The 14,958-nt window shown below is 45.4% G+C and overlaps 1 protein-coding gene across 2 annotated transcripts in view; it reads right to left on the bottom strand.

Annotated features, from left to right (window-relative positions):
- LOC102942857 (death associated protein) overlaps positions 1-11,969 on the bottom strand; it is an 89,046-nt gene extending 77,077 nt beyond the window's left edge. The window contains exons 1-2 of one of the 2 annotated variants that reach the window (XM_037893333.2): positions 11,804-11,969; positions 981-1,077 (exon numbers count right to left, since the gene is read on the bottom strand). In XM_037893333.2, coding sequence (XP_037749261.1) covers positions 981-1,077; positions 11,804-11,858 — 152 coding nt within the window. In that variant the 5' untranslated portion in view covers positions 11,859-11,969. Of the gene's footprint in view, positions 1-980; positions 1,078-1,903; positions 1,986-11,803 lie in introns of those variants that run through there. The other variant, XM_043540257.1, reaches the window with a different exon arrangement.
- Positions 11,970-14,958: the final 2,989 nt, after the last annotated feature.

Raw genomic sequence — 14,958 nt, 5'->3', positions numbered from 1 at the left:
AAGCCCAGAGGTTTGTTTTTTCTCACATTTGGGGCTCTGTGTTTTTGGCAACTGGGTGGATGGGGAAAGGAACCAGAAAACAGCTGCAGTGTATGGCATAATCCCCCTCCAAATCCAAGCTGTTTCCCCCTTCTAAAATAACCAGGCAAACATTGTCTGTATTATTTTAAATTGACCCCTTGCTCCTCACTCAAATCCCTGCAAGGGAGAGTGGAATAGGCCAGACATGGAAGGAAATCACAAGAGCATAACTTGGAACTCTGGGGGCAGAGGGCATGTTTACACTGCAATTAAAGCCCATGGCTGGCCCATGCTAACTGATTCAGGCTAAGGGGCTGTTTAATTATGATGTAGACAGAGTTCGGGATGGCGCCCAGGCTCTACGACCCTGTGAGGTAGGAAGGTCCCAGAGCTCAGTTGGAGCCCAAACATCTACACCCCAAGTAAACAGCCCCTTTAGCCCGAGCCCCATAAGCCCGAATCAGCTGCAGGGGTTTAACTGCCTACCTACTATAGACATACCCTTAGTGACCTGGGGAACAATTCAGAAGCAGTGGGCCTGAGTCCAGACTTCCCTGGCCTCTACAGATACCTCACAGCTGGCAGGATTTTCCAACAGATTTTAGGAAAACAGTGGATTAGAAGGGCCTTGTCTCAGGTTTACTTGAAAGGAGAGAGGGGAATCAGAGCAGAAAGGGGCCGCATTCACCTGGCAAGATGATTTACAGACAGCTCAGCAAGGTGTAAATTGCTATTTTCCCAACCCTCATATATAATCTGATTCTGTGTTTCTATTTTGAGCTGGAATACAAAAACAAAGGCAGATTACAAGCAACTGCAGACAGCATAAAGGCCTTACCCAAATAAACATGTTTCACCTAAACTTATCACCAAGGTAAACAAACTCATGCTAATGTTCAAAGAGATAGAATTAGCTGTACTATATGCATAAAATCACGTATAGACTTCAGACTGCTCACCTGCTGCTTTCCCACTCTTGGTCATCCTTATCTTTCTCCTCTTTGGCATCTGGAGTGTGCGGGTGTTTCTGCACAATCCTCATCCCACCAGCTTTCACTGGAATGAAAATAAGAAAAACAAATCAAATCAATATAACCAAAGGAGAGAAAACTAGTAAAAACAAGGATCCATTTCCAAAAACCAAATTTAAGAATCAGGTTGTACAACTCAGTGAGAGCATGAGAATATTTGCAGGTGGAAGATCTGAGCAGTAGCTGTTGCGTCTCACTCCTAGGCATGTTATACTGCCTTATATAGCCTTCCAAGTTGGCCACTCAATGTACATCTTATTATTTCCGTATCTCCTTAGAATGTTAGACTCTTACTTCAACATCTGTCTCCATTAATTTCTGGCAATGAGAGGAGACCAAGGAAGTCTGGGATTATCCAACTGAGTAACATAAAAGCAGTCTCTTTTGCAAAACAGCACACACAGAAGTTTATTTTCGTATAATAGTAACAGTAAATAAATACTGAAACTATAGTACTAGTACTACTAATACTATAGTACTAGTAAAACACAAAAATCAACTTCAAAAAAAATTTTTTTTTTAAAAATAGCATTACCAAAAAAAGTTTAAAGACACTATCCATTCACCTTTGGTGCAAACGTTTGTGTTTGTAAAATACAAGCATTACCCAGACATACCAACTCTTACAAATTTATCATGAGAGATGAGATATCTAAGTAAAATTAAGCCTCACTTATGATCTCGCAATAGAACTCTCAACAGCACTGTCAATACATGTGGGAGAGTAGGCAACACTAATAGTCACATGCACACACCCTGGGGATGGGCAGGAGGAGTTAAAAAACAAAAACACAAAACAAAAAAACAAACAAGAGACTGACCTAAAAAACAATTAAAAAAAAAAAACTTACAATTTTTGATCTCTTGAAGTTGGCAATGCTGATTACCAAACCTCAAACCCAACAGAAGTTCTCTCATGATTTACTTTTAGTCCAAATAGAAATAAAGGCCTTGTCTACACTGGCAAGTTTCTGCGCAGTAAAGCAGCTTTCTGCATTGTAGCTCCTGAGATGTACACACTGCCAAGCCATTTAGTGCTCAGAAACTGTGTACTTACAGCGCTGTAACACAAAAAACAAAAACATCACACACATACACCCACCCCATACACCCCAATGAGAGGCATACAGCTTTCTGCGCTGGGGGTACAGCGTCACGGTGCCAGCGTAGACACCCTGGGCAATTACAGAGCTGCGACTGGCCTCCAGGACATGTCCCACAATGCCTGTTCTCGCCTCTATAATCATCATTTTGAACTCTACTGCCCTGCCCTCAGGTGACCAGCTATCATCCTCACCCCGTAAATTCCTTTGGAATTTTGAAAGTCCCCTTCCTGTTTGCTCGGTGATGCATGCAGTGGTCTCAGCAAAACCTTCCAGATGGCCCGGCCTGCTCCATGCACCAAGTGACTCCACACTTGGAGCAATGCTGAGCTACTGGACCTCATCAGCATTTGGGGAGAGGAGGCTGTCCAGTCCCAGCTGCGCTCCAGCTGTAGGAATTATGATACTTACACACAGATTTCACGATGCATGACAGAAAGGGGCCATGACCGGGACACACTGCAGTGCAGAGTCAAAGTGAAGGAGCTGTGTAAAGCCTACAAGCTATGGGAGGCAAACTGCTGCTCTGGTGCTGTGCCCACAAGCTGCCAGTTCTACAAAGAGCTGGACGCGATACTCGGCGGCGACCACACCTCCTCTGTGAAGACCACCGTGGATACTTCAGTGGCTCACGTGCCAGTCAAGAGAGGACCAAGCCAGGAGGAGGAAATCTTGGATGAGGATGTGGAGGGTGACCCAGAGGCAGAGGACAATTCAGAGGTCAGAGATGCATGCAGCCAGCAGTTCATTCCTACCCCGGAGAAGGCTAGCCAGTCACAGCTGCCAGATCTTGGCGAAACGCAAACAGGAGAGGAAGCCTCTGGTAAGTGGATTTGATTTTGGGAATCGCTGAAGTGAGTGGTTGGGGGCAGGAGGGTTGCAGAAAGCATGCTTGTGTCTGTATGATGCACATACCACCACATGCCTAGTCTAACCGGCGGAACAGGCTGTTGATTGACTCCCTCACTTCACGGGAATCTGCCTCAGAGATCTCCAGGAAACTCTCATAGATTCACGGGACAATCCGCTGCTACAGGTTCTTTGGCAGACCTGCTTTGTTTCTTGGCCCATTAACAGTAACTTTAGAATCACAGAATATTAGGGATGGAAGGCGTCAGGAGGTCCTTTAGTCCAATCCCCTGCTCAAAGCTGGACCAACACCAACTAAATCATCCCAGCCAAGGCTTTGTCAACCCGGGCCTTAAAAACCTCTACGGATGGAGATTCCACCACCTCCCTAGGTAACCCATTCCAGTGCTTCACGACTCTCCTAATGAAATAGAGTTTCCTAATATCCAACCTAGACCTCCCCCACTGCAACTTGAGACCATTTCTTCTTGTTCTGTCATATGCCACCACTGAGAACAGCCTAGCTCCATCCTCTTTGGAACTCCCCTTCAGGTAATTGAAAGATGCTATCAAATCCCCTCTCACTCTTCTCTTCTGCAGACTAAATAACCCCAGTTCCCTCAGCCCCTCCTCATAAGTCATGTGCCCGAGCCCCCTAATCATTTTTGTTGCCCTCCGCTGGACTCTCTCCAATTTGTCCACATCCCTTCTGTAGTGGGGGGACCAAAACTGGACACAATACTCCAGGTGTGGCCTCACCAGTGCCGAATAGAGGGGAATAATCACTTCCCTCAATCTGCTGGCAATGCTCCTACTAATACAGCCTAATATGCCATTGGCTTCTTGGCAACAAGGGCACACTGCTGACTCATATCCAGCTTCTCGTCCACTGTAACCCCTAGGTCCTTTTCCGCAGAACTGATGCTTAGCCCAGAGGCATATAGTGGTGCATGGGATTCTTCCTTCCTAAGTGCAGAACTCTACACTTGTCCTTGTTGGAACCGCATATTTCTTTTGGTCCAATTCTCAAATTTTTCTAGGTCACTCTGGACCCTATCCCTACCCTCCATTGTATCTACCTCTCCCCCCAGCTTAGTGTCATCTGCAAACTTGTTGAGGGTTCAGTCCATGCCATCCTCCAGATCATTAATGAAGATATTGAACAAAACCGGCCCAAGGACCAACCCTTGGGGCACTCCGCTTGATACCGGCTGCCAACTAGACATGGAGCCATTGATCACTACCCATTGAGCCCAACAATCTAGCCAACTTTCTATCCACCTTATAGTCCATTCATCAATCCATACCTCTTTAACTTGCTGGCAATAATACTGTGGGAGACCGTATCAAAAGCTTTGCTAAAGTCAAGATATAACACATCCACCACTTTCCCCATATCCACAGAGCCAGTTATCTCATCAGAGAAGGCAATAACGTTGGCCAGGCATGACCTGCCTTTGGTGAAGCATCATGGGGCACTGGGACAGGACTTAGGATGCCCTGCGACCCCCTCCGCCTTCCCGCAACTCTTAGCAGCAGAAGAGGAAGAGATGCTCTGTGGGATAGCTCTCCAGAGTGCACTGCTCCAAATACCGCAGCAAGTGCTGCAAGTGTGAACACGCTATTGGGCAGGCAGCTGACAGTGTGAACACACAACAGCAGTTTCTTTTCAGCGCTCTCTGAGCGGCACTGTAACTGCCAGGTCTGAAACTCTGGTCAGTGTAGACCAACCCAAACATTCTCTTTGAAAGTGAAACTCAGTTCACTGTTCATCTTGAGAACTGTAAGACAGAAACTAAACTCTGGTTCTATAATCAGGACAACTCAAGTGGTTCCCTGACTTCGGGCCTAAAAGAACAAAGTAGTAAAATTGATTTTTATTTTTTTTTTAAATTTTCAGTTTTACCATTGTGTGGTGACATTAATAACTGGTAAAAATCTACTTGGTCATCACCTTAAAATTCTTGTACCTTATTGCAACCATGTCCCTGAAGGAAACAGGTTTCAAATTGTGTTACAATCAGTAGTTCCATTAGAAAGTCATTGAAGGGACAGAGAATGCAAAACTCTATGCAAGCACAAAGAGTCACATCAAACTTTTTCGTTTGTGTTTCAAGTTGATATTGCTACTATGAAAGAGCTCACTGGATGTTTCAGAGAAGCCACAACCTGAACAACAAAATGAATGAACAATCACATCAACCTGAGAGATTGTCAACATTCTGAAGACAAGTACACACTGCTAATATCTATGTTGTATTTATTCTGGGGGACAGGGACGTTAAGGAGAAGTTTGTATCATAGCAAGGAATGCTGATCTCTGAATTCTGGAAATAAACCAAAGGGCCTGTGGATGAACAGAGCTTTTCACAAGTTAGAATTGTGGAAAAAAAAAAAAAAATTTCCGTGTTGTCCCTATAGAGCAGCGGTGGGCAAACTTTTTGGCCCAAGGGCCACATCGAGGTTGCAAAACCGTATGGAGGGCCGGGTAGGGAAGGCTGTACCTCCCCAAACAGCCTGGCCCCCCCACCCCCAACTGCCCCCCTCAGAACCTTCCCCATCCAACCCCCCCCGCTCCTTGTTCCAACCCCCCACTCCCAAGAACCCCCACCCCTAACTATCCCCCCAGGACCACACACCCTATCCAACCCCCCCCCCCCTTGACTGCCCCGCCCCTTATCCACACCCCTGCCCCCGACAGGCTCCCTGGGACTTCCACACCTATCCAACCCCCCCCCCCCTTGTTCCAACCCCCCCCCTTGTTCCAACCCCCCACTCCCAGGAACCCCCACCCCTACTGTCCCCCCAGGACCACACACCCTATCCAACCCCCCCGCTCCTTGACTGCCCCGCCCCCTATCCACACCCCTGCCCCCCGACAGGCTCCCTGGGACTCCCACGCCTATCCAACCACCCCCCCGTTCCCCATCTCCTGACTGTCCCACCTCCCACAACCTCTGCCCCCTGCTCCATCCCCTGACTGCCCCCCAGGACGCCACTGCTCCATGCTGGAGCCAGCCATGCTGCCAGAGCGGTGGGCCAGAGTGCAGGCATCGCAGCAAGCTGAGGCTGCAGGGAAGGGGGGACAGCGGGGGAGGGGCTGGGGACTAGGCTCCCCGGCCTGGAGCTCAGGGGCCAGGCAGAATGGTCCCGCAGGCCGGATATGGCCCACAGGCCATAGTTTGCCCACCTCTGCTATAGACCATGTGTCTGGGAGAGCAATGCAAAATTGTTAGTTTTTAAAAATTTATCCTGACAAGGCAACAGCAGTTTGATTACAGGATTTATTTGGTTGATTTTTAACTAGATTTTTTTCCTTAAAATATTAAAACAATCAAAACCTTTAAAATGTACCCTAATTTAACAATGGAGAACAATTTCAGGGACAGTTACAAGGCAAAACTAAAGCAATCATGCTTGGCAACATATTTTTAAAAAAATCTAGCAGTTTACTATTTCTCAAAATTTATATGAAGAATTCTTGGATTATCTTTAAAACATAAAATCCTACAATAGTGAACACTGTTTATATCAGATATAAAGAGGATTTTACTAGTGAGTGCAAAGAAATGTCATGACAAACTCCTGCTAATCTTTCATGATGCAAACTATTAAAGACACTGTTTGCATTAGCAAATAACGTCATGGCCTACAAAACACCATCCAGCATTAATATCTCCATTTACCTTTGCTTATAAAGACAATTAGCCCCATTAATACCTCCCACAATGGGCTTGGAGGTAGGAATCAATACAGATAGAAAAAAGGTGCAATAAAAACAAAATCTAGGTTATGGAAGATAAGTTGTTTGAGGAACCACAGAACAGGAAGCATGACTTTTTTATTTGAGATTAAAACAAATATTATCAAAGCTTATTGCTTTGTATGTTTTTTTCTGTCTATAACAGTGTAGAAGCACAAAAGTAAACATATCTACCAGCAAAAACTGGGACAAACTAAAAGATGTTTTTTTTAAATCCCCACCTGAAAGAAAATAGCACAAAGATATAAGGTCAGTCCCACAATTCTTACTCACATGAGTAGTCTTTACTCAGATGAATAGCTCTATTGAACTTAATTTTTTTATTTACCTTAATTCACAAGTGTAAAGAAGCTGTAGTAGGATCAATTTCAAGTTACTATACTTTTAGGGAAGGCTCACTTCCCTACTTGTCAGGTTACAAGCATTCACTATGATGTCTATTTCCACACCATTCTTTTCACCAAATAGGACACAAAAGATCAAGTTACCCCTAAATTTGGTTGGGTCAGGGTCTTGCTCCACTTTTATTACACAGTCAAGCTATTGGTCACTGTTCTCTGCTGGTTTATTACTGGGAATATTCAGACAACAAAAACAAACAAAAAAAACCCCCATCATTTTGTGTTCTCGCTAGTGTAGTAAGTTTTGTCAGTGTGGAAGAAACTACTATGGCATTTGATTCTCTATGTACTTCCAAGATTTTAAGTTTAAAAACAGTCATTTTTTTGTGTCCCAAAATCTTACGTAACTTTCGGACCCAATCTCTAAACTCAGTTTCCTTGTATTACTACTTTTTTTGGAATCTGCCTCAAGCTGCAAAGAGAGGATCAGCAAGGGAGGCCACCTAGTTCTAGTGTGACATAAGCTAGGAAAGTCCAATAGCCCCTTATGAAGCCTTCAGAAAAAAAAAGCAGGGTTTCATTTGTTCAGGTTCTGGAGTAAGAGCCTGATTTGATTTTAACTGCTATTCCTTGTGCTCTCCCCGAAAGGCAGGAAAGATGTTTTTTTAATACAGGGCAAGGACTGTTGTATGTTCCTTGACAAGCAAGATTGTTCCAAATATCCTGTTGGATTGTTTAGGCACTGCTCTAAAGTAGGGATGCTAGTTGGAGATCTGGAACCAGTAGAGATTCTAGTTTTGTTCACCAGTGGATGGGCTTGTTTTGTAGCTGTAGGCCGTTTGTTGAAGTCTGAGAGATATCATGCTAATATATTTGATTCTTCTTCTTGATATCTACCAGAGGCTCCCCAGTCATCTCAGCTCCATTACTATTCACAGCTTAGTACATTTAGATTGTTGATATGTCAAGTCTGGGGTTAATCTTGTATTCACCGGGCACCCACAAGTCTGAATGAAGTCACTACGTGCCCAGGAACTCTAATGTAGGCCCCAAAGTCTTAGCATTTGACAGTTTTCTTTGCACGTAACCTTGAATATTTATGCTATGTATTTAAAATTAATTTTACACAAACTATATGGTAATGATTCCAGCCCAATGTTAAATTGTACCGACATGAGGAAAAGAAATGTATCCTATTAAAAGTTCATTAAATATACTCTTACTTTGTATGTTTTTGGGTCAGCATTTATTAAGTTAATATTGAGAGAAAAATGAAAGGTTTGGAAACGTATGAAAATGTTACTAGATACTCCTTCATTGTTGACTAAATATACTTTTTCCTGTCAGTATTCTAGCAGGCAGTTGGAATTAAAAAAATGTCTTAGTGCAGTTTCAAAAATACACTGTCCACACACCCACAATTCTTCACTCACCCTGCCGATGTTAAAAGAACCGAGTAAATATAATTACGCTCTTTACAGCGAGTGTTAGATGTACTAACCAACACAGCTTCAAATATAATATAGATACACTAAACTTACCAACAGATATCCAGATATATAGAGACCTCAACTTGAAATCTAAACAGGTTTTTTTTTGTTTTTGTTTTTTTTTTTTTAAATGAAAGACTTCAGAGTAATGTCAGCACTAGACATGACCACCCATGTCCTGGTCTCTGACAGTCTCTTGTTAAAACCACAAATCTCCATTTTATTAGTGTTAGTTTGTAAATTACCACTTAAATATTTTTTTTAATCATGAAACTAGATAGCTCAGCATTTAGAGAATTAGGTCCTGATATCAGGTACACCACTGACAATCTAATGGACGTCCACTAGAGTCAATGGAATTACTGTGGATTTTCTCCAGTGTTAGAAGAGATGGAAATACAGCTCGCAGCCTCTCACCTCTGTCAATGGTTCAAAAGCATCCTCTGTTTGAGTCACTTCTAAGTCTGTAAGCAGACAACTGTTCACGGGCTCAGACAGAATGAACCAGTGGTCTAATTCCAAGGCACAGTAGACAGATGTCCATATAGCAATTACATTTTGGCATCTCTATTGAGATTTGCAATAATCTGAATAGGCACAATGATTAAACAGCCTCTTCACCTCTAGAGTAGGTGCCTCAAAAAACAAATCAAAAAAAGTTAAAGCACCATGTCAGCAAGATCAGGGGAAGCTTACACTCCCAATGTCTGTGTTGTAGCTGTCCTAGGGATAGAGAGAGGTTAAAATACAAGTCAAGTCTCTGTGCTGTCACTCACACCTTCCACAGGTATTACAGTAAAAACATTTAATGCCAGCCAGTCAGCTGAAACATGTATTGTACTTAATTTGTCATTGTATCATATACGTTGCTTGTTTCCAATGGGAGTAGCTGGGTGCTCAATTAACACTTCTGAAAAACAGGTCCCTTATTTACATGCCTAAATATAGATTTTTAAAACTAATTTTGGAAAAACCTATCCTTCACCCCACTTTTTTTTTTTTTTATTAATACCTTGGACACAGTGTTAGCAAAACCAAACCATCAAACAGTCTGACCAAAAATTTCTTCCACGGTTCAACTTTTTACTCTCTTGGCTCCTTGATGTTTTCATTTTACTAATTCTCTAGTCAGCATCTTCCATACAATGTATAATTTGAATTTCTGATGTTTTGTTTGTATTTTACAAAAAAATGACACATGAACATTCACTTTTCAGACTCTGTGTACATCATAAAGCTGCAAAATAGAACCCAAATTTGCTTAAATTCATTGCCATTTACCTATGAGACATAATGTCTTTATACAATAATTAAGGATTCAATTTTGTCACTGAGATCATGGACTCTGTGACTTTAATGGACCTTTGTGACTTCTTCGGCTTCAGCTCCCCGCAGCAGCAGGGCTTGGACTGTCAGTCCTGCCCCCCCGCGATGTCTCTATGGCCAGGTCATGGGATTCCATGAATGTTTATTGCCCATAACCAGTCTGTGACTCTGATGAAAAAATTCCTGTGACAAAATCTTAAACCATAGCAATAATGGTGCTGTAAGACTCTAAAATTATAATTTTATTCCTACTGGCTAGAAGACAGAATTATTAAACCAACCCAGCGAATAAAAGGAACAGAGCTGAAACTTTAGTACCATCTTAAAAAAAAAAAAACCAAAAACCAAAAACACAAAACCCTCTCCCTCTGAAAAAAGACATAGGAAGAAGTCGTTCTTAAGGTTGCTGCTCACCTAGGATCCAAAGCACCCCTTTGAGAGATAGCTCGGTGAGGACAGCAGGAAGAATTGCTTGTTGTGGGTGACAATAAAAGCCCACTACGCAGAGTGGGGCTCTGCAGGGGATGCAATGGTGCTCAGATGTAGCCACACTGCATGATTGTGTAGGAACCCCACAGACATGTAGCGTAGGGGTTAATGCTGCTCCTAAAAATTATTTTAATTTCTGCCCCGTTTATCCCCAAACAGGCATTGTTGTGCCAACACCAATAGAAGAGTCTTGTGACCTAGCAATAAAGCAGCCCTTTTTTAATGTGTATTATCACAGCCCTTTTCCCCCCCTCTAATCTCCACAATTTATTATGGCTAGAAACACTGGGTCTGATTCTCTGCTGCCTTAAAATCTGTATTGTCATGTACACCTGTGTAAAAATGTGTAAAAGCACTACTAAATCACAACAATGCAGTGTTTTACATTCAAGTCACACTGGTGCGAATGGCAAAAGCATTAGGCCCTGTGTTTCCAGCTTCTCATTTTGTCCCTTCCCCATGAAGGGGGCACATGATGAGGGCAACACTCGAAGACTGTTTCTTGGGTCCTCAACAGGAAAAAACAGAGATAAAGCTGATCCATGCTCAGCAACTAAACCGGAAAGCCAAACAACATGCACCAAGCCAGGCATTACCTGCCCGTACAAAACTTATCTGGGAAAAGGGAAGAAAGTGAGGCACGTTGGACTCAGAAATGTAGGGTTTTTTTTCTAGCGCAGACTGCTCAGGGAAAAAAAAAGAAGTGTAATGAGAGCACAAGCTAGAACTGAAGATCTGAACGGGGGTTGGGCACGTCTGCTCGGTAATTGCACTGAGCAAGAGGAGTCGATTCAGACTTTGTTTTGAACAGCAAGTGTTTAAGTCTGATAAGAATGTTTAAAAAAGAAGAAGGCGGCGGCGGCTACACCTGGCCATATCGCGGCTCGGGACCAGGGCAGCCAGCCAGCCCTGAGGCCGCTGCTCCGCACCCGCACGGGGCTCTACTTTGCCAAATCCCTGTGCGGACAGTAACCAACATGCTGACACGGTTGCACGTTTATCCCCACGGAAAGGCCAAAAAGAGCCTCCAGCCGCCTGGCGCCTGAACAAACGCCGCCTTCAGATTTGCAGCGAGTGGCAAGCGGCGCCGACGTGGCCGCGGGCGTTACCACGTCCCACCTCGGCCACACCAGCCGCCGCCGCAGCCGCGGGGCTCGGTCGCAAGGCAGCGAGTCGCTGCACGCTCCGCCCGGCCCGGGCTGTTGGCGCGGCTGGGCCAAAACCACCTAATGGCCGGGCCGGGGGCGAGCGGGAGGGTTCGGCCCTGGCCCGGGCAGCAGGAGCCTGGCGTGCGCCGGCCCCGCGCAAGCCCCCGACCCCCCCGCCAAGCGCCGCGAGCCTGGCGAGCCTCCCTCTGCCCCCCGCAGCCGGGGTGGGGGGGGCGCAGTACCGGCAGGGGGGTGTCCGGCCCGGGTCTCGGCTCGCTCCTGGTCAGGCGAAGACATGGTGCTCGGCGCCCCGCGTCCGGCTGCGCAGGGCCGGGGACTGGCTGCCGCGGGCCCCGCCCCCTCCACCGCCCGCGCTGCCAGCGTGGCCGGGCGCTGATGTCAGGACGCCCGGGGCGAGGCTCGCGCCCCAGCTCCGTGCGGGCCCACGCGCCGGCCCCTCCTCCCGGCCGCGGCGGGGCAGCGGGGGTCGAGCGGGGGCCAGGGAACCGGGCAACGTGGCGGGGTTGGACTGGACGGGGGGGGGGATCCAAAGCAGAATTACACCTAACGCCTCGGCTCCTGTACCTGAGCTGCTGCTGCCCCCGGCTTGGTTACACGCGGTTAAGTGGTAGGCGTGGAGTGGGGGGCCGGGTGTTTTCCCTGTGGAGATTACATAGCAGGAGGTACGGTTTTGATCCAAGCGTGTTGTCTACACTGTGTAGAGGGATCAATTCAGATCGACATTTTTCTTTAATTGGATGCGCTGCGCCGCCCTCTCCGCCCCCCCCCCCCCCCCCGAGTATGATCAGGGTTTAAATGCTTAGAGATTTGCCAGCGCCCCTCATACCTCCCACATTCAGGAGTCAGTCCAAGCTTCAGTCCTACAGGGCGGGCTGCCAGGGCTCCTGCAGGTTTGACAATATTTACTGACGCTCCTCTCAGGCCCGTTCCAGCTGAATTTGTGCCCTGAGTATGGTGCCTGAGCGCCTCACAGTCTAATGTGATTTCTCCTCAAGGCCCCTACAGAAGACAGGCCGAGGCCAAGGCTACGCTAATCAGTAAAAAGAAAAGGAGGACGCGTGGCACCTTAGAGACTAACAAATTTATTTGAGCATTTATTTGTTAGTCTCTAAGGTGCCACAAGTCCTCCTTTTCTTTTTGCGAATACAGACTAACAGGGCTGCTACTCTGAAACTAATCAGTAGCAGCACTCAGGCATGTGAAGCAATGTAGGTAAGTGAACCTAACCCTCACATGCTAATGTAACCCACCACACCTCCTCGGTGTGGTGTTCTGTCCCCTCTGGTAGCACGGAGGCCACTTAGAGATTGAGTCTGCTGCAGCCTTAGCTAAGGGCCGTGTGGCATTTAGCTCATGCAGTAGAGACTCACAAACTAATCAATTCCTCCCCCCCCTCCCCCCGCAGTCTGTCAGTGTTACACTGGCTCACAAAGAATTTTTCTGTCAGCCTAGCTAAGGGGTTCTCAAACTGGGGGTTGGGACCCCTCAGGGTTATTACGTGGGGGGGGGGGTCACGAGCTGTCAGCCTCCACCCCAAACCCCGCTTTGCATTCAGCATTTATAATGGTGTTAAATATGTAAAAAAAGTGTTTAAAATTTATAAGGGGGGGTCAGACAGAGGCTTGCTATGTGAAAGGGGTCACCAGTACAAAAGTTTGAGAATCACTGGCCTAGTTACTGCCTCTTAGGGAGATGGATTAACTACAGGGATGGGAGAGACCCCCTTCTGCAGCTGCAGTGAATGGCTACACTGACGTGCTTCAGTTAAAAGAACAGGAGTACTTGTGGCACCTTAGAGACTAACCAATTTATTTGAGCATAAGCTTTCGTGAGCTACAGCTCACTTCATCGGATCCATACTGTGGAAAGTACACAAGATCTTTTTATATACACAAAGCATGAAAAAATGGGTGTTTACCACTACAAAAGGTTTTCTCTCCCCCTACCCCACTCTCCTGCTGGTAATAGCTTATCTAAAGTGATCGCTCTCCTTACAATGTGTATGATAATCAAGTTGGGCTATGCTCAAATAAATTGGTTAGTCTCTAAGGTGCCACAAGTACTCCTTTTCTTTTTGCGAATACAGACTAACATGGCTGTTACTCTGAAACCTGCTTCAGTTAAGTAATAGATATAGCCTAAGGGTATGTCTACACTACAAGCACTCTTGCAGCACTCCAGCTGTGCTGCTGTAGCATAGACAGTACAGGGACAGAAGTAATTTTTCCCATTACGGTAGTAAATCTAACCCCCTTGAGAGGCATCACCTAGCTGCAACTACAGTGGGGGTTAGATTGACCTGTAATTGCACAGGATGAGACATTTTTCACAGCCCTCAGCCATGTAGTTCGGTCAACCTAGATTGGACCCAGTCTAACACAGGAAGCCTGTGGCAGAGCAGGGATTGAACTCAGGAACTAAACCTGAGGCAGGGCAGTATCCCAGTACTTAAGTCACCTTTCTGTACACCAGACTTCCTTTGAAAGGCAGGAAGTAGACACATTTTGCTCTGAAGCCCTCCCTTGTTTGATCCAAAGGCCATGAAGCTGCCAAGGTCTGTCTGTGACTTTCAGATTAGATTGGAATTTTTCACAATTTTGATTCCCCCACTTCTCTAACAGTGATCTTTTTGCCAGTGTCAAATGTTAGCAATATATCAGTGTTAATTGTTTTGCTAAACAACTATTCTGACCACTACATTTTCTCCCTTCTAACAACATGTAATATGAATAAGCTTGAAAGGATTACATTTATCAATCAATTTCATTGTACTCACCAACCTAATATATTTCCATTGATAACTGAAATTTGCAGATAGGCAAAGTAAGAAAAAGTTGTTGACATAGTTTGTTTCAAGGATATGTACTAAGTTCTCAAGCAGATTTTTCTTAACAGTTATAAAGCTTTCATAGAATCATAGAATATCAGGGTTGGAAGGGACCTCAGGAGGTTGTTTAGTCCAACCCCCTGCTTAACCAATCCCCAGTTTTTGCCCCAGATCCCTAAAAGGCCCTCTCAAGGGTTGAACTCACAACCCTGGGTTTAGCAGGCCAATGCTCAAACCACTGAGCTATCCCTCCCCTTTAACTAGGTGAGTCTCACCATTTAATGACAGTAAACAATTAGGGGGAGCTGACAATAATTGAACATTTAAAATAAATAGAAATAATGCTTAGAAATAAACATCTCATATTTTAAGGCCAGAAGGGACCATAATGATCATTAGTCTGACCTCCTGCATAATGCAGACCACAGAACCCACCCACACCTGTAATAGGCCCATAACCTCTGGCTGAGTTATTGAAATCCACAAATCGTGATTTCATGACAATCCATCATTTCCTCTAGTTTCAAGCCAGCAAGTGACCAGTGCCCC

The sequence above is a fragment of the Chelonia mydas genome, chromosome 2, assembly GCF_015237465.2.
Source record: "Chelonia mydas isolate rCheMyd1 chromosome 2, rCheMyd1.pri.v2, whole genome shotgun sequence".
Classification (NCBI taxonomy): Eukaryota; Metazoa; Chordata; order Testudines; family Cheloniidae; genus Chelonia; species Chelonia mydas.
This window is presented reverse-complemented; position numbering and strand designations above follow the sequence as displayed.